The sequence below is a fragment of the Bubalus bubalis genome, chromosome 12, assembly GCF_019923935.1.
Source record: "Bubalus bubalis isolate 160015118507 breed Murrah chromosome 12, NDDB_SH_1, whole genome shotgun sequence".
Lineage (NCBI taxonomy): Eukaryota > Metazoa > Chordata > Mammalia > Artiodactyla > Bovidae > Bubalus > Bubalus bubalis.
In genome coordinates, this window is record NC_059168.1 from 48077055 (window position 1) to 48095060 (window position 18006).

General features: G+C 45.7%; 1 protein-coding gene and 1 non-coding gene across 8 annotated transcripts in view; both read left to right on the forward strand.

Annotated features, from left to right (window-relative positions):
• The window catches only part of REEP1 (receptor accessory protein 1), a 137742-nt gene that overhangs the window by 42157 nt on the left and 77579 nt on the right, over positions 1–18006 (forward strand). For all 7 annotated transcript variants that reach the window (XM_044925998.2, XM_044925997.2, XM_044925993.2 and 4 more), the window contains exon 2: positions 16221–16293. In XM_044925998.2, the coding sequence (XP_044781933.2) occupies positions 16221–16293 (73 nt within the window). The remainder of the gene's footprint in view (positions 1–16220; positions 16294–18006) is intronic.
• Positions 8501–8573, forward strand: TRNAG-CCC. Its single transcript has one exon. It is a non-coding gene; the product is annotated as a tRNA-Gly (tRNA).

An 18006-nucleotide genomic window follows, 5' to 3' on the forward strand; every position in this document is an offset into this window, starting at 1 on the left:
CATGACTGAAGCGACTTAGCAGCAGCAGCAGTATATACATATATATATGTATATATAATACATATATATATATATATATATATATATATATATATATGGTCTTCCCAGGTGGATCAGTGGTAAAGAATCCACCTGCCAATGCAGGAGACATGGGTTTGATCCCTGGGTGGGGAAAATCCCCTGGAGAAGGAAATGGCAACCCCCTCCAGTATTCTAGCCTGGGAAAATCCCATGGACAGAGGAGCCTAGCGGTCTACAGTCCCTGGGATTGACGCAACTTAGTGACTAAACAACAACAAAAGTAAATATACATTTCCTTTTGTTTATCCTTTCATCTGTCATTGGACATTTAAGTTGCTTCCATCCCTTGGCTATTGTGAATCATGCTGCTATGAACATGGATGTGCAAATATTTCTCTGTAATAGAATTGCTTTAAAATTGGAGCTGCATTCTACTGATAACTTGGCTGATTTTAACCATAAAGAAATCAGCAACTCCACCCACAAGACCAGCCTCACTTGGCTGTGTTTGTTCCTGTAGTATCATGAGATTGTCCCCTTGAAGGACGCATTCTCAGCACAGCTGAATGAGAGGGCTGCAGGGACCTGGGTTCATACTTGTGCAGATGTGTCTACCACAAACACACATCCCTGCTGGAGGGAAGGCTGGAAAAGTGGACATCAACCATTTTCTGTTTCAGAAACATAATGTAAAATTTCCCTCTGTTGGGCAGTCGGGGGTCATTGCTGTGTGGGTAGCCAGAAGAATGATACAAGCTTGTTACACTGGCATCTAGAATTTTCACATCCTATTAGGTCATAGCTCTACCTGCCTTGAATGGCTTGATGTGTCTGAAGAGATCACACCATGACATCTGTGTCTGAGTAGTGAGCATAAGTGTAGGAATACCAGTTTCCTGATGCTCATGAGGTCACTGGGAACCATGAGAAACCCCTGAACTTGTGTCCACACTGGTTCTGCTCCCTGGGTTGTCTTCCTTACCTCCTTCTGCTGGAACCAGGTCTTACCTTTCTTTAGGGTCCCACTTGAGTCTTAATTCCTTGGGAGCCCACCATTCTTCTTTGGATCTGTTCTTATACTTTTATTCAGGCATGGATCTAGGTTTAATAGATCCTGAAGCATTTACAGTGGAAGAAAGATGCCTTCTCCAAAAAAGTCATAAAAAATTTGATGAGTATGCTTGCTAGGACCCCTCCCAGGACCCATGCAGTTGAGGGGTCTTGAAATTTAAGCTTCATTAGCTTCTCTGTAAATCTGCTTCTGCTTATATTCATTCTCTTTTTCTCTTTCTTCCCCCTTTAAAGAATTAGAGTATAATTTATATAGAATGAAATTTACCCTTTTTATCATGTAGCTCTATGAACTTAGACAAACTCATGCAATCGTGTAACCATTATCACAGCACATAGAACCATTCCATCACATTCAAAAATTTCCACATGCCCCTTTGAAGTCAACTCTCACATCCCCAGCCTCTGGCAGTGTATCTGTTTCTGTCTCTAATAGTTCTGTCTTTTTCAGAATGTCATATAAGTGGAGTCAAGCAGCATGTAGCCTTTTGAGTCTGGCTTCCCTGGTGGCTCGGAAGGTAAAGAATCTGCCTCCAATGCGGGAAACCCAGGTTTGATCCCTGAGTTGGGAAGATCCCCTGGAGAAGGAAATGGCTACTCATTCCAGTACTCTTGGAAAATTCCATGGACAGAGGAGCCTGTCTGCAGTCCATGGCAGGCTGCAGTCCATGGGGTCACAAAGAGTTGGACACAACTAACACCTTCACCTTCTTTCACTTAGCATAACACATTTGAATTTCACCATGTTACTGCGTGTCTCACCCATTCTGTGCCCGGCACTGGAGATGAGGAGGGGAAAGTCCCAGTTCCTGCCGTCAGAGAGCTCACAGTCTAATGGAGGAGGCTCTTGGGCCCACCTCCATAGGCTTTTCCTTCAATATTTAGCACGCACAGCTTTGCTCTGCTAACTCTCATTCCAATACACCTGGCACTCCAGGTACTTCTGATCCCCCTGAGCATAAAATCTCTTACCTTCTTGAGGTATCATGTTGGACTGGAAAGAGCAAAGGGTTTGAAGCCAGGAAGTGACGGCACTTTGAATCCAGCTTACCCACCTGGCAGCTCTGTGACTTTGTGTTAGACTCAGAAGTGCTGAATGAATATCTAATGAACGGATGTAAGAATGGAAACTCCTTAAGTCCCGGGTCCTACGTGTTTAAAAAGGGGATAATAGTCACGACTTCACCTGACTGCTGTGGGCATCAGTGAGCACCTGGCGGGCATCAGTAAAGATCTGTCCTGTTCCCCTCTCTTCCCTGGAGCCCTTTGATACCCTCCTTGGACAGGTGTGTGCACATTGTGTAGACCTCCAAGCTGGGCACAGCAACACCAGCACCTGCTCTGTGGGAATGGTGGAGGGAGCACAAGCTGGCACAGTTTCCCAGAGAATCCCACAGGTACCCCACAGCTACCACCTCAAATCTAGCTCAGAGCACCCTCAGGCTTATTCCCCTTCCCCCTCTCTCATGGTGCAGGCAGGAAGGTCCATCACTACTTTCCTCTCACCAAGTGTATCCCTTGTGCGTGCATGCTCAGTCACTTCAGTTGTGTCTAAATCTCTTCAACCCCATGGACTGTAGCCCGCCAGGCTCCTCTCTCCATGAGATTCTCCAGACAAGAATACTAGAGTGGGTTGCCATGCCCTCCTCCAAGGGATCGTCCCAACCCAGGGATTGAATCCAGGTCTCCCGCATTGCAGATGGATTCTTTATCCACTGAGCCACCTGGGAAGCCCCATATCCCTTGTAGGGTGCTTTAGAGATAAGTTCACCAGGAGGAGAACCATAACCCTTTACGAGGGGGCGATCTGGCCAAGAATAATGTCTCTGGCTCTCAGATCCTGGGTGGGGTTGTGAGCTGGGAAGTGGGCAACCACAGGACAGTCATTGTAAAGGAAATCCATGCTCTCCTTCAAAACATACTCAGTGAGACTCAACGCAGCAGTTATTAGTCAACTATTTGTATAATTATCTGTTTGCTGGCTGCCTTTCCTACCAGAGGACCCAGGGTACATAGTAGATGCTCAACAAATAATGATTGGGTGAAAACTATTTTGTGCCTAAAGGAATTGGCATTCGAAGCCACTATTTCTGTAAATAGAAGTGATCCCTTTATTTCTGTAGATGGGAAACTAGTATTTGTCATCCTTCTACACTGCCTCTGCAGTGTTAAATTCTCGGCTACAGTCTCCTTGTTTAATCTGTGCAGTGGCTGTTGATCATAGGTGTTTTTCTTCTCCAGCCTCAAGGAAACTGGTCCAAAGGAGTTAAGAAACACACTCCCAGTCCCATAGCTAGTCAGTGATGGAGCTAGATTCAGACTCAGGTCTGATGTCAGAGCTTAGCTTCTGGATTTCTTAAGAATAGAAATTTCAGTCATATAGATTTTTTTTAAAAATACTCAGACCGATACTTGAACAGGACTTGAGTGGGCTGGATTGCAGAGTTTAATGCTTAACAGCATGAACTGAAATCTGTAGCGTGTCTGTTCTGTGTTTTTCTAAATTGGACTTTGGAGTATTTCTGTAATCCAATTTAAATTTGTATTTTTGCCACACACATTTTACACAACTCTAAATAAGTAATAACCTCTTCTCTGTGCCACAGCGATAGGGGCTTCAGAATGGTCCTGGACTTCAGGGCAGGAGACCTGGGTTTGAATCTTGTCAGATAAGGAAGGGGCCTTTGGCGGGTCTCTGAACCACTCTAAGCCTTGGTTTTTTATTAACTGTGAAAAGAATCCCAGTTGTCTCAGAGGGTTGTGGTGTAGACCAAAAGACCAAATAAAAGAATAAGGTGTTTGTTGGGGTGTTCCCCAAGGAACAGCTTTGTATGTGTTAGTCTCAAGTCTGCAGAGAGGGGTTGGACTTGAAGCACACTGAAAAGAAAGAGTCTACAGGACTTCCTGATGGTCTAGTGATTAAGATTCCGTGCTTCCAATGTGGGGGGCATAGATTCGATCCCTGTTTGGAGAAGTTCTGCATGCCACACAGTGAGACCAAGAGAAAAAGAGAAGGGTCTATAGGCAGGGGCTAGCAGAATCACATGCCACGTTGAGAAAGAAGGACATGGTTTGTTTATTTTTGGCTGAGATCAGCTTTGTTGTTGTTCAGTTGCTAAGTCATGTCCGACTGTTTGTGATCCCATGGACTGCAGCATGCCAGGCTTCCCTGTCCTTCACTGTCCCCCAGAATTTGCTCAAACTCATGTCCATTGAGTTGGGGATACCATCAACCATCTCATCCTCTGTTGCCCCCTTCTCTTGCCTTCATTCTTTCCCAGCATCAGGGTCTTTTCCAAAGATTCTTTGCATCAGGCCAAAGGATTGGAGCTTCAGCTTCAGCATCAGTCCTTCCAATGAATATTCAGAATTGATTTCCTTTAGGATTGACTGATTTGATCTCCTTGTAGTCCAAGGGACTTTCAAGAGTCATTTCCAGTGCCACAGTTCAAAAGCATCAGTCCTTCAGTGCTCAGCCTTCTTTATGAGATTCCTTGTCTGTATTATTAAAAAACAACTTATCTCTCATAGGCCATATGAAGATGAATAGTGATATTGCTTATAAAGAAGTTTGCACAGCCCCTGGTAACTAATGGATACTCAATAAATAAAGAAGAACTTATAAATCATAGTCATATAGTCTCCAAGGAGCCCAAATGCCCCGTGGGCCAGTTCTGCTGTTTTCCTGTTTTCTCCCTCTAGCCTTTTAGAAGGTCACAGTGGGTAAACAGAAGCGGGAGCCCAAGGGGTGGGACCCATGGCAACCAGAGCCCAACTGGCTTGCCATGCCATGGGAACCTTGAGCTCTGTGCCCAGCCTGAGAAGCTGCCCAGCTTAGGCTTGTGGATAACCACTGTGAGTAAGGACGTTCCCTACACAGCATGGTAAAGATTAGGCTTGCTCAGTTGCCTATAGCACCCAGGCCCATAGTATGTCCAAGACAGTCCTTTCAGAGCTATAGTATTAGCAGCCCCTAGAGGTGTGTTATGTTTTTTGCAAATTGTTGTTTTGTCATACATGGACCCTCCAATACCAGGAAGTTGTATCGAGCTTTGAGGCTAATGCCTGGCCAGCTTTATGCATTTTTGGACACCAATACACACACACACACACACACACACACTTACACTTATGAGTGTGAATTCTTCAAGATGCTTTTTCTTTTTAAGGTCAGGTTTTTTAAATCAATTTGATAAGTTTTATTTTATTTATTTACTTTAAAATTTTTTGCCTGCATTGTGTGGCATGTAGCCATACATGGGTTAGTTCCTTGACCAGGAATTGAACCTGTACCCCTTGCCTTTGGAAACATAGGTTCTTAACCACTTGACTGCCCCAGGGAAATCCCAGTACGAGTGTTTTAAGTGTGAATTTGAATTCTGAATTTTGATAAATGGACAGTTATGTAGCCACCACTGCAATCAAGATGCATGAAGCTTCCATCATTTTCCATAATTCTTTCACTCTACTTTGTAGTCACCTCTCCCACCATCTCTAGTCCTTGCACAACCACTGATTTTTTTTTTATCCCTATAAACTTTCCTTTTTCAGAATAGCATATAAATGGAATCATACAGTGTATTGGTTTGGGGTTTGACTTTTTTCATGGAGTTGTAATGCATTTGGGACTCCAAATGCTTTTGACTGCAGCAAGTTGAGTGGTTCTGAGATCCACATGGAAAACCAATGGCATTCCTGTATAACATTAAAAACCAAGAGAAAATCTAATTTTAAAAACCCATAATACCATAAAAAAAAACTCTTGAAATATATACTTAAGAATAAAGAAAACAAAACAAGTCCAAGGTCTTTACAGAAAAATCTGTAGCATATCTTGAAAAGATGTTAAGGAAGACTCAGTAGAGGGGACAATGTTCATGAAAAGGAAACCCGATAAAGATGGTGACTCTTCCCAAGTAAATCTGTAATTTCAGTGTACTCTCAATCAGAACAGATAAAGTTTCTCATGGAACTTGACAAGCTGTCATGAAATTCATGTAGAAAATCTAAGGGCTAAGAATAGGCAAGACAGCATTAAGAATATCAGGATTTAGGGGACTTCCCTGGTGGTCCAGTGGCTAAGACACTGTGCTCCCAATGTAGGTTTGATCCCTGGTCAGGGAACTAGATCCCACATGCCACAACTGAGAGTTTGCATACTGCAGCTAAAGGTCCCATATGCTGCAACTAAGACCCAGCGCAGCCAAATAAATAAATATTTTTTAAAAAGAATATCAGGATTTATTATAAAGCTATGGAAATTAATACCCTGTGGTATAGGTGCATGGTTGGTCGGTAGACCAGGGTAAGGGAATGGAGAACTGAAATAATATCTATACATGTTAGAAAACATTACATGTAATGGTAGAATTGAAAATCAGTGGGAAAGAATTTGGTAATTGTTATTAGAACAGTTGGGATCCTGACAAAAAAGCATAAAGTTGAATCCCTAACTCATAACATACATAAAGATAAGTTACAGATGAATTAAAACCTAATAGTGAAAAAGTGAACCTTAAAAACTTTTATGACAAGATATATGTGGCCAGGATTTTCTCAACAAGATATAAAAAAGCAAGCTATAAAAGACTGATATATTTATCATTTAAAATTTAAAACTTCTGTACAACAGAAGGGACCACAGCAAAGAAAGTTAAAAGGGCTTTTTATTGGGAAAAGATGTTTGCAATCCATATGTCCAAGGCATAATTTATACCCAGAATTCACAAAGAAGTCCTAAAAGTCAGTAAGAAAAAGATAAAGAACTGAATGGGATGGGGGAGGGAAGCAATATAAATAGTTCAGTTAAGGGGGCCAAATGGCCAAGAGGCATAAAATGTTAATTAACTTCACTTGCAATATGGATTGTTGCAAGGAAATATGGATTAAAACAAACTTGAGATACTGTTTCACATTCTTCAGATTGGCAAAAAAATTTTAAATCTGACTGTATTACTTTGGCAAGAATGGAGAATCCTATGCCTTCCGATACAGGGGAACAGGCCTGATCCCTGGTTCAGGAAGATTCCACATGGCACGGAGCAGCTAGGCCCATGTAAACTGCTGAGCCTGCATGCCTCTACTGAAGGCTGTGTGCGTGAAGCCAGTGCTTTGTAACGAGAGAAGCCACTGAAATGAGAAGCCCACTCACTGCAATGAAGAGTAGCCCACTCCTCATTGTAACTAGAGAAAGCCCAAGTGAAGCAATGGGAACCTCATTGTAGCTAGAGAAAGCCCAAGTGAAGCAATGGGGACCCCCCAAAAAAAAGAATGGAGAACATCAGAACTCGTTTACACTGCAGGAAGGAGTAGAGAGTGGTATGACCTCTCTGGGGAGTGGTTTGGCATTGTTTGGAGGAAGGTGCTGTGCCCTGCAACTCAGCAGTTCCACACTGTGTGTAAACCCTAGAGTAAGTCCCACCTGCGCCCAGGGAGATTTGTATAAGAATGTTCATTCTGGCTCTGTTTGTAATAGTGACAACTTGGAAAGAACCTAAATATGCATCAATAGAATGGGTAAATAAGCTGTGATAAATTCACATAATGAAATAGTATACAGAGGTTTACAGTGAGCTAGAGTGACTTCCCTGGTGATCCAGTGGTTAAGAATCTGCCTTCCAGAAATAGATCACCAGTCCAGGTTCAACCCATGAGACAGGACGCTCAGGGCCGGTGCACTGGGATGACCCTGAGGGATGGGATGGAGAGGGAGGTGGGAGGGAGGTTCAGAATGGGGAACACATGTACACCCATGGCTGATTCGTGTCAATGTATGGTAAAAACCACTACTATATTGTAAAGTGATTAGCCTCCAATTAAAATAAATAAATAAATTAAAAAAAAAAAAAGAATCTGCCTTCCAATGCAAGGGATGTGGGTTTGATCTCCTGTCAGGGAACTAAGATCCCACACACCAACTAGAGAGCCTGCATACAGCAGCAAAGACCCAACACAACAAGAACAAAAAATGTCTAGAAAGACAAGTCTCAATACGGATCAAAAATTTCAAAACCATAAATTTGAATGAAGAAATATTTTGGTGGAATACATATAGTGTGATTCCATTTACATAATGTTTAAATAGAAATACATTTTTGTCTGTTTCAGCATGGCTTACAGAGTTAGTAAAAATATTAGTGAGAAATAGTGAGAATGAGAAACACCGAATTCAGGAGGTTGCTTATTTGGGGGAAGGAAGGAAAGAAAAATATGAGAAGAGTACCTATAGGAGACTTCAGATCTCTCTCTCCTGTTTTAAGTTTTTTCCATCTTAAAAATTGTAGCATATTTATTGAAATGCCAGTAGGCACTCTAGCACCAAGGAGGACCCTTGTGTGACAGTAGAAAGTAAAAATGGTCTTGGAAATTAATTCTCTTGGAAAGTAATCAAAACTGATTCATAGGGACTTCCCTGGTGGTCCAGTGGCTAAGACTCTGTGCTCCCAATCCAGGGGACCCAGGTTCAATCCCTGGTCAGGGAACTAGATCCCACGTGCTGCAACCAAGAGTTCTCATGCTGCAGCTAAAGATCCTGCATGCCACGATGAAGATCTAAGATCCTGTGTGTCCCAACTGAGACCCAACACAGCCAAACAGATAGATAAAAATAGTAAATATTTTTAAAAATGGATTCATAAACTTTCATGGAAAAACCTACATAGGATGATAATCAGAAATTGTATATTTTGCATTGGTGCCAGGGGTGTATATTGCTGCCAATGCTGGGGTCCCAGCAGGGCTGGGAAATGGTGGGGCAGCTGGAAGCAGGGGTGACTGAGTGTTGAGGGGGGAACCTGTGGACTTGGCCAAGATGAGATCAGGCTTGGGCTCACCCTCTGGGACCCTCCGCTGTTGTTTGGCTTGGCGAGCCCAGTGAGGGGCTCAGTGGGGCTCAGTCAGGCTTTCAACAGACCTCTTACCTGTCTTCTTGTGCTGTGCTAAGTCGCCTCAGTCGTGTCCAACTTTTGTGATCCCATGGACTGGCCATGGCTACTAGAGTAGCCTGCCAGGCTCCTCTGTCCATGGGATTCTCCAGGCAAGAACACTGGAGTGAGTTGCCATGCTCTCCCCCAGGGGATCTTTCCAATCCAGGGATCGAACCTGAGTCTCTTATGTCTCCTACATTGGCAGGCAGGTTCTTTACCACTAGCGCCACCTGGAAAGCCCTTTCTTCTTAGGAAATTTTAACTCCTTGGAAATTAACTGGAGAAAGAAGAGAGGCCCCTGGGTCCTACTCAAAGCAGTTATCTTATGTCATTTAAGCTGAAGGAAAGGAGTAGGGCCCAAGGATTGAAAAACAGCACCTAGACAAGGGTTTCTCCACCTTGGCACTTCTGATGTTAAGGACCCAATCAGGCTTTGAGGGGCTGTCCTGTGTGTTGTGGGGTTGAACAACATCCTAGGCCTCCCCCAACAAGATGCTAGTAGCGTTCTCTGAGTTGTGATGACATGTTTCCAGATGTTGCCCAGATGTCCTACTCCCAGTTGGGAACTGCTGTCGCTGAGGTTAGCATTCACAGGAGGCCCATTGCCCACCCACACCCCGCCCCCCACCCTGCTGCAGCTGGGGGGAAGTGAAGGCGGCAACCTGGATGAAGGCCCCTAGTTTGGAGCAAGAGGAGGAATCAAGGGCAAAGATAGCAAGGATGCAGCAAGCAGATACATGGAGGCAGTAGGTTGGGTTGGGGGCTTCCGGGGAACAGTAAATGGCTGTGGGCAGAGGGTGGGTGGGTGCAGAGCTCTGTGGCTCTGGAGTGCCAGGTGGGACTCTGTTCACAGATAACCAGGTGGAGTGTGTGAGCACAGAGCCTGGTTTCCCCTCTACAGAAGACACTCAAGCCTTCTTCCTTCCTGCTCTTGAGCCAACCTTAAGCACTAAAGTGGCTTTATTCCTCCTAAGAATTGTACAGCTTCTCTCTTGACATTGTAGAGAGAGTTATGTGAATCTGAAGTGGGCTGAAGTTCCTTGGAGGTTGCAGTTGTTTGATATTTATTCATCCATCAGACATTCATCCAGCAGCCACTTGGGCAGGCGCTGTGTCAGGTGCTGGGGACCCCACTAATCAATCTCGCTGGCCTGGATGGTCTGACCCAGTCAGAACAGGCTGCCCTGGGAGAAGACAGTCAGCCTGTTGTCTGGCTGCCTGGGTCACATCCCACCTCAGCTCCTGGCTATTTGTCCCTGTAAGCCTCAGTGTCCTAATCTGTAAAATGGAGTAGTAAGAATTCTTCCCTGTAGAGGGAAATGGCAACCCACTCTGGTGTTCTTGCCTGGAGAATTCCATGGACAGAGAGGAACCTGGTGGGCTACAGTCCATGGGGTCGCAAAAAGTCAGACATGACTGAGCACCTAAGCACAAGAATTCTTAGGGCTTCCCTGGTGGCTCAGATGAAAAAGAATCTGCCTGCAATGCAGGAGACCTGGGTTTGATCCCTGGGTCGGGAAGATCCCTTGGAAAAGGGATTGGCAACCCACTCCAGTATTCTTGCCTGGAGAATTCCATGGACAGAGGAGCCTGGTGGGCTACAGTCTATGGAGTCGCAAAGAGTCGGACATGACTGAGCAACTAACAATACAAAAATTCTTAGCCTGTACTGATGTTGAGAGGACCGAATAGACAGCTTGTAGAGCAGTGCCTGGCGTGAGTGAGCACTCAGTGATATTAATATCATTATTTTTAATGTCTTATTATTAAAACTACGACATAAGAGCTGTAAGAGACTTAACAAGTGTCAAGAAAATCCTGAGAGACAACTGATCAAAGACGCACAGAAGTGGCTCCTTCTTAAAGGATTAGTGAGACTTTATGGAGGTGGGGTGGGGGGGCGGGGCGGGGTGGGAAAGGTGTGGAGTTGTGGGAAGGTCGTGCACTAAGATGCAGGCAGAAGAGCAAGCTGGGGGACTTCCCTGGTGGTCCAGTGGCTAAGACTCCAAGCTCCCAGTGCAAGGGGCCCGGGTTCTATCCTTGGTCAGGGAACTAGTCAGAGCTGAGTTCAAATGCTGCAAGTAAGACCTGACGCAGCCAAATAAATAAATTTTTTTTAGAAATTGAAGAAGAGGTAGCCAATAGGAAGTCACACGTTTAAAAAAAGTTTATTTTTATTCCTTTGGTTGTACTGGGTCTCTGTTGTGACATACAAGATCTTCCATTTTTAGTTGCAGCATCCAAACTCTTTAGTTATGGCATGTGGGATCTAGTTTCCTGATTGTGGATAGAACCTGGGCCCCCTGCTATGAGAGCATGAAATCTTAGCCACTGGCCTACTGAAAGGTTATTGCTGAGTCACAAAAGACGCTGGGATTCTTGGCCTCTGGAGGAGAAGAATTCAGCCTGGGGCCAGTGACGAAGACAAGGCTTGATCACTCAGAGCTTTTGCGTAATAAAGTTTTATTAAAGTATAAAAGAGATAGAGAAAGCTTCTGACACAGACATCAGAAAGGGGCAGAAAGAGTGCCCCCCTGCTAGTCTTTAGCCAGATGTTATATAGCTATTAGCAAGCTGTTAATTATAGAAAGGAGATGTCTCAAAACTCAGAGTGGCACCAGGCCCCTCACCCACAACATTCATTTTGAGATAACATTGGCACTAGGTGAGTTATTCCGGGCAATAAAATGATTGACTTGAATCTTGAAGAAAGGCAGGTTTTCAAGTAAGTATATAGTTTCATTAACATAGATTAGGAGAACAATATATGAGTAAAATATACAGGTTTGTCAGGTCGGTTCTGAGGGGGAACCAACTTGAAGAAAGACAGAGTCTAGGATAAATACATAGTTCATTAACATAGCTTAAGACAAACATTTCCATAAGAAAAATGCATTGGTTAGCTCAAGGTTTGAGAAAAGTTAAGTTCAGGTAGAACCAGGTGTCATTATGGCAACACAGAATTTTAAGAGAAACCTTTTTAAAATTTGTATAGAGAAGGGGAAAAAAATCTAACACTTGTTTGTTTCCTCCTGCCTCTTAAGAGAAAGATAAAAAATGTCTGACACTTGCTGCCTATTGCCTCCGTTTGGAGACCCTGGCCTTCCTGCCTGTTACCCACTCTCTACCAGGGAGGTCCCAGGAAGTGACACGTGAGCGTGCAAGCATGGCTCAGTGGGGAACAGCTGCTGGGCAGGAGGTTAGGGTTAGGTCCGGAGCTGAGGGAGGTGGGGAAAGAGAAGGGCCTGGCCAGAGGGACTTGCTATGAATGGACATCAATCTCAAACCCCTTTGGCATGGACCTGCTTCATTTATTTTTTCTCCAAATAGATTTAGGAGACCTTGCCCTTTTCATTCCATTCTCCCTCCTCTGGGCAGTGAAATACTGAGTCTAGTCCCTTACATGCCGGTGTTTCTGAGCTTTTGGAGACTGGAAAGCACAGGCACATTTATCTTGCTGTCCCTATGATGTCAAAAGGGAGCCAGGTGGGGGGATGCTGGCAGCCATTCACATCTGAGTCCCCCAGGCAGACGGAGCACAGGCCTCCTTTGTCTTGGCCCTCGTGAAGCTTTCCACCTCTATGTCCACTTGGGGGGTGTCGCTGGCTTTGGGGTTCACAGAAGAGCTGATCCATGGGCTGTCAGGTGAAGATGCACTTTCCACTGGTCTCTCCTGCTGCTCACACACTGCCTCAAGGCAGGGGCTGGACACCCTCCCGGCCGTTGCTGTTGTTCAGCCGCTCAGTCGCATCCGACTCTTTGCAACCCCATGGACTGCAGCATGCCAGGCTCCTCTGTCCTGGCAGACATGACTATTGACCAGGGCCTCTGTGCCAAAGGAGGGTGTGTTTGTTTCTCCGGGGCCTGTGACGTTGTGCTGGAGGCTTTGTTGAAGCAGCCTGGTGCTGTCCAGCATCTCCTCACTATTGAGACCTCAGCCCCAAAGTCATGAGCGTCCCTTGGGTGGCTCTGACCCTTGCTTCACCACTTTATGAAATTTCCCAGAGGGAACATATATTTACCAAGCACTTCCTCTGCCCAAGGGGTGTGGGTTAGACTTGTAAGTAGACAGCATCAAGCCAACTTTGTGGAACTTGTCTTGTGGGAGAGACAGACATGGAAAAAACTGATGCAAGTGATATGGATCAGAGCTAAGAAAGGGGACCATCCAGGGTGTGGCAGTGAAGAACAGAAGAGGAACCTAATCTTCAGGGGATGCTGAGGTCAGGAAAGGTCTCATGGACGAAGAGAGATTCTCCAGAGTATCTGAGAATACTGCTTAGGGTGAAGCGGGGCTGGGTGTGGGGGGGGGAGGGGTTGGGGAAACCTCCTCCTCTGAGCTGACTTGTGACAGATCCCAGTGGATTTCCTTGGGCTGCCTGTGTCTTTGGCACTGTGGCCATCTTTTTTTTTTTTTTTTTTCTTTAATTAATTTTTTGACATTTTATTTGGCTGCACCAGGTCTTAGTTGCAACACACAGGATCTTGGATCTTTACTGTGGCATGCAGGATTTTTTTTAGTTGAGGCATTTGAACTCTTAGTTGTGGCATGTGGGATCCCTGACCAGGAATTGAACCTGGGCCCCCTGCATTGGACTCAATGGACATGAGTTTGAGCAAACTTTGGGAGATGGTGAAGGACAGGGAAGCTTGGCGTGCTGCAGTCCATAGGGTTGCAAACAGTCAGACATGACTGAATGACCAAACAACCCCTGCATTAGAAGCGCAGAGTCTTAGGCACCAGTCAGAGGAAGTCACCGTCTCCTTTTGAATTTTCTTGTTTTCTTTCAGACTATGTTTTTGTCCCTTTGGCTGTCTTATCTAGCTCCCTAGATACAATTTCAGCCTTCCCAGGGCGTGGCCTTGCTTTCCAAGGCAGTGGACAGTGTTGGTAAGGAGTCAGGCACAGAGGAGGCCAGTCTGGCTGGGTCCCTTCCCCTCCTTTATCCTTACTGGTCATGGAACTAGGCAAGCTCAGACTAGCTGCTCCAGCCTCGGTGCCCTGTCTATGGACAAGGTTCTTGTTACCAAGGCTGTCTGAGCTCATGTCTGCAGAGCACTTAGTGCAGGGCCTGTGTAAGTCAAGGTTACAAAACCCTTTCCCCTTCCCATTCAGCACCAGAAACAGACTTGGTTCAGTTAGCTTTCTGTTTTTCCATGGAAACCTGATGAATGTGGACTGTCAAGGTGTTACCTGCAACAGCTTATTGTAAATCTAAGCCCTCCTTGATAAATAGCATCTGATGGGAGTTCTCTGTATGACCCCCCATGATGAACCAGCCATGGCTTTGGGCTTCCTGAGTGTGGTGTCTCCTTGCATGGCTCTGTCCATAGGGTTGTCACATGAGATGCTGGCCCTTATGGGGACAGAGCCAGGATGGTATAACAGCTGGCACCTGAATTGACACGTAGAGGTGACTTCACCTGTCGGGTGAAAGGATGAAACCCTTCCAGCTCCAGCATCCTGTCAGTTCATTCATTGAAAAATATCTACTGAGGGGACTTCCCTGGTGGTCCAGTGGTTAAGAATCCACCTGCCAATGTAGGGGACATGTGTTCGATCCCTGGTCTGGGAAGATCCCACATGGCACAGGGCAACTAAGCATGACAGCTACTGAACCTGTGCTTTAGAGCCTGCAAGCTGCAACTACTGAAGCCTGCATACCCTAGAGCCTGTGCTCCACTACAAGAGAAGCCACCACAATGAGAAGTCCGAGCACCACAACTAGAGAGTGGCCCCCACTCACCACAACTAGAAAAAGCCTATGCACAGCAATGAAGACCCAGCACAGCCAAAAATAAATAAATGAATAAAATTAAAATAATAATTATTAAAGTATCTATTGAGTCTCCTATGTGGAAGGTGCTGGAAACACTGTTGAACAAAACAGATCCATTCTGTGCCCTGAGGCACTTAGAGTCCAATTAGGGGATGCTGTCAATCAAAACATCACGTGTCCTGATCAAATTGTATATCATGCTTTGAGAGTGTAGTGGGAAGATTTAACTTAGGGGGAGAGGTCAGGGAAGGCTTCCAGGAGGTCATATGGAGCTGGCATTTGATGAGTGAATAGGTACCAACCTGACAAAGAAGGAGGTGGGGGTGGTGGTGCAGATTCCAGAAGGAAAGGACAGGCAAAGACTCGATGGTTGGGGGTGGGGAAGGGACAAAGTAGAGAGAATGAGGGCAAGTGGAGCTATGCTATGCAGAGTCTGATTATTTAATGACCTGGTGCATGGCCCCAGGAGTGATGACTCAGTGAGAGCTGAAGCCCAAACATCACACTGGTGTCATTATTTTTGCTTCTACATCTTCAGAGCAGTGGGAAGCAGGTTATTGCAAGGTGGGGATTGTCTGGTGGGAGAAAGGGTTGGCTTGATTGGATTTACAAACTGAACAGCTGATTCTGACTGCAGGATGCTGAAATCCAGTCTGAAGGGAGTAAAATTTGAAGAAACTTGGAGTGATGCAGTTTTAGTAGCAAAGGAAGCCCAAGGTGTAGGTGGGCTTAAGAGAGCATCTGAAGGGGATTAGCAGCAGGGAGGAACATTGGGCCTTTTAAAAACATATGTATAATTATTAATTTTTAGTTTTGGCTGTGGTCTATCTTCGTGGCTGCAAGGACTCTTTCCTAGTTGCAGAGAGTGGGGACTGCTCCTCCTTGTGGTATGTGGGTTTCTCATTGTGGTGGCTTCTCTTTCTTTGGAGCACAGGCTCTAGGTGCACAGGCTTCAGAAGTTTCAGTGTGCAGGCTTGGTTGCTCCATGGCATGTGAGATCTTCTCGGACCAGGGATGGAATCTGTGTCCCCTACATTGGCAGGTGGATTCTTATTCACTGGACCACCGGGGAAATCCACTGGGCCTTTAATTTCAGGGGTCTTGGCTGCTCAGCTTGGTTTCCCACCTCCAGAGCCCCCGAACCTCTCATTTTTGTCTTTCATGACCCCAAACCACCCTCCTGTGTTGCAAAATGACAGATTGAAGGAAGGTGGGTGTGGAGTTGTAACAGGTCATAGAGGTTCCTAAGCACGTCCTAGCCATGAGCAGAAACGCTTCAGGGCCTTCAGAAAAATAACCAAGCCCCACAGAAGCATGTTCTGTAGTTCAGAGGATGCTATGGCACTGAAGACAACATTTTCCATCAAACAGAATGAATGAAAATCACATTTCTCATTTTTTTCTCTCTCTCTCTTCCCTCCAGGCTAATATTTGGCACTCTTTACCCTGCATATTATTCCTACAAGGCTGTGAAGTCAAAGGACATTAAAGAATATGTAAGTAGCACAATTTTTGAGTGGGTAGGGTGAGTTATGATGGGGTTAAGTGGGGGAGGCCGAGCGTGAAGTGGGGGCAGGGCAGATGCCCTCTTTGGTGGGTACTGGGAGCAGGGCGGTACAGTGACCTGCTAGATGTCACTCAGGAGTCCTCTCCTTTAACCCTGCTAACCTTTAGCCAGGTTAAAGGAGATTTCATGCCCTTTTAAGAAGAGTCATGAGAATGCATGGAGTGAGGTGGAGGCCATAGGAAAAGAGATAATTGCATAGTCACACAATTTTTTCATTGACTGGTGGTCATGACTGTGACATAATGAAGCATTATTTTAAACAAATGAATATGCTGAGTAACAGAGGTGTTACAAGTAGAGTGTGGAAGTGATGAGAGTGGGGAGGCCTGGCAAGAGGAAATGGTAGCTAGAGTTGGAGACTGCCAGAGGCCACAGGCCGTGGGCTTGGAAGCATGACTTCATCTCTCTGAGTGTCAGTTTCCTTGTCTGGAGTGGAAGGCAATGTTACTGGGAAACAGTCTTGCACTGGGGGCAGGGGCTCGGATCCTAATGTCCAGCAGACCTGGTTCAGCAGCTCTGAACCCCACTCCACTTCTGTGGTTTGAACATCCCACGATCTAAGCACTGTTGCTTTATAAACTTTTAGAGAACAGGAGCTATCATCCTCCTGTGGCTGAACCATCCTCCACATATACCTCCTATACCATCTTCCACAGCACCTGGCCGAGGCTGGACACACAGGTAGAGGATCAGGAGAACTTACTGGTGGGAGGGTTGTGTCACTGTTGGGTGATCTGGGTGGCCCAGTCACAGCCCTAAATGTTCTGGGCACCTCCAGGCAGGAGAATCGTCAGACTACCACTGATTGACAAAAGCCTGCGGGAAGTGGAGGGTAGGGGGTGTCCCTCCCCAGAGGGGACAGAATCCTCCATCAAAGTACAAAGGATAGAGATTTTTGTCATCAAAAGACTGAAGTTAAGTCCTGGCTCCGATGTTTGATTGACTCAATACTAGATAAAAACTTTAACTTCCAAGAGCCTCGATTTCCTCATCTGAACAATGGGTTGATATCAATAGTCCCAGCCCTTAGCGTTGGGAGGGACAAAGGATCTTTGCTCTCCTTTTACTCAGAAGAGGTCACTTGGCAAGTTAGGCACAGCTAAAGAAATCATTCAGAGCAGTAACCTGCTCTGAAGTTATTTTCTTGACTTTCCCAGGATGTCTTTAGGATGGAAGCAGCCGCCTCTAGATCAGCTCAGCCAGACCTGCCTCCACCCTTCAGAGTTTCCCAGAATGGCTTGCCTGGCTTGCATTTGCTACCATGCAGGGGATCCAAATGGGGCATGTCCCCTCTGGAGGCTGGGTCCCCGAAAAGTGTGTGTGAAGGAATCTCAGAGTGTGAACTATAAATAGCAGTGAAGTTGCATGTACAGAACCTCATGATTCCTAGTTGACTTGGCCCAGGGAACAGCACTGGGCAGCCTCCTCCACGTCTCCCTCCCTTTCTCTGACCCCTTCCAGCCGGGGATGCAGGGATGCTGTGCCAAGGAAGGAGGCGAAACTGGGGTCACCGCGGTTCAAGGTCTGATCCTCCGCTTTGCAGGGGTACAAAACTTAATTCTGTCTGCTCATCCGGGAGACAGTGAACCCCGGGGAATTGTTTTGTTCTGACTAAACTCAAGGGAGCCTGGTGTAGGACTAG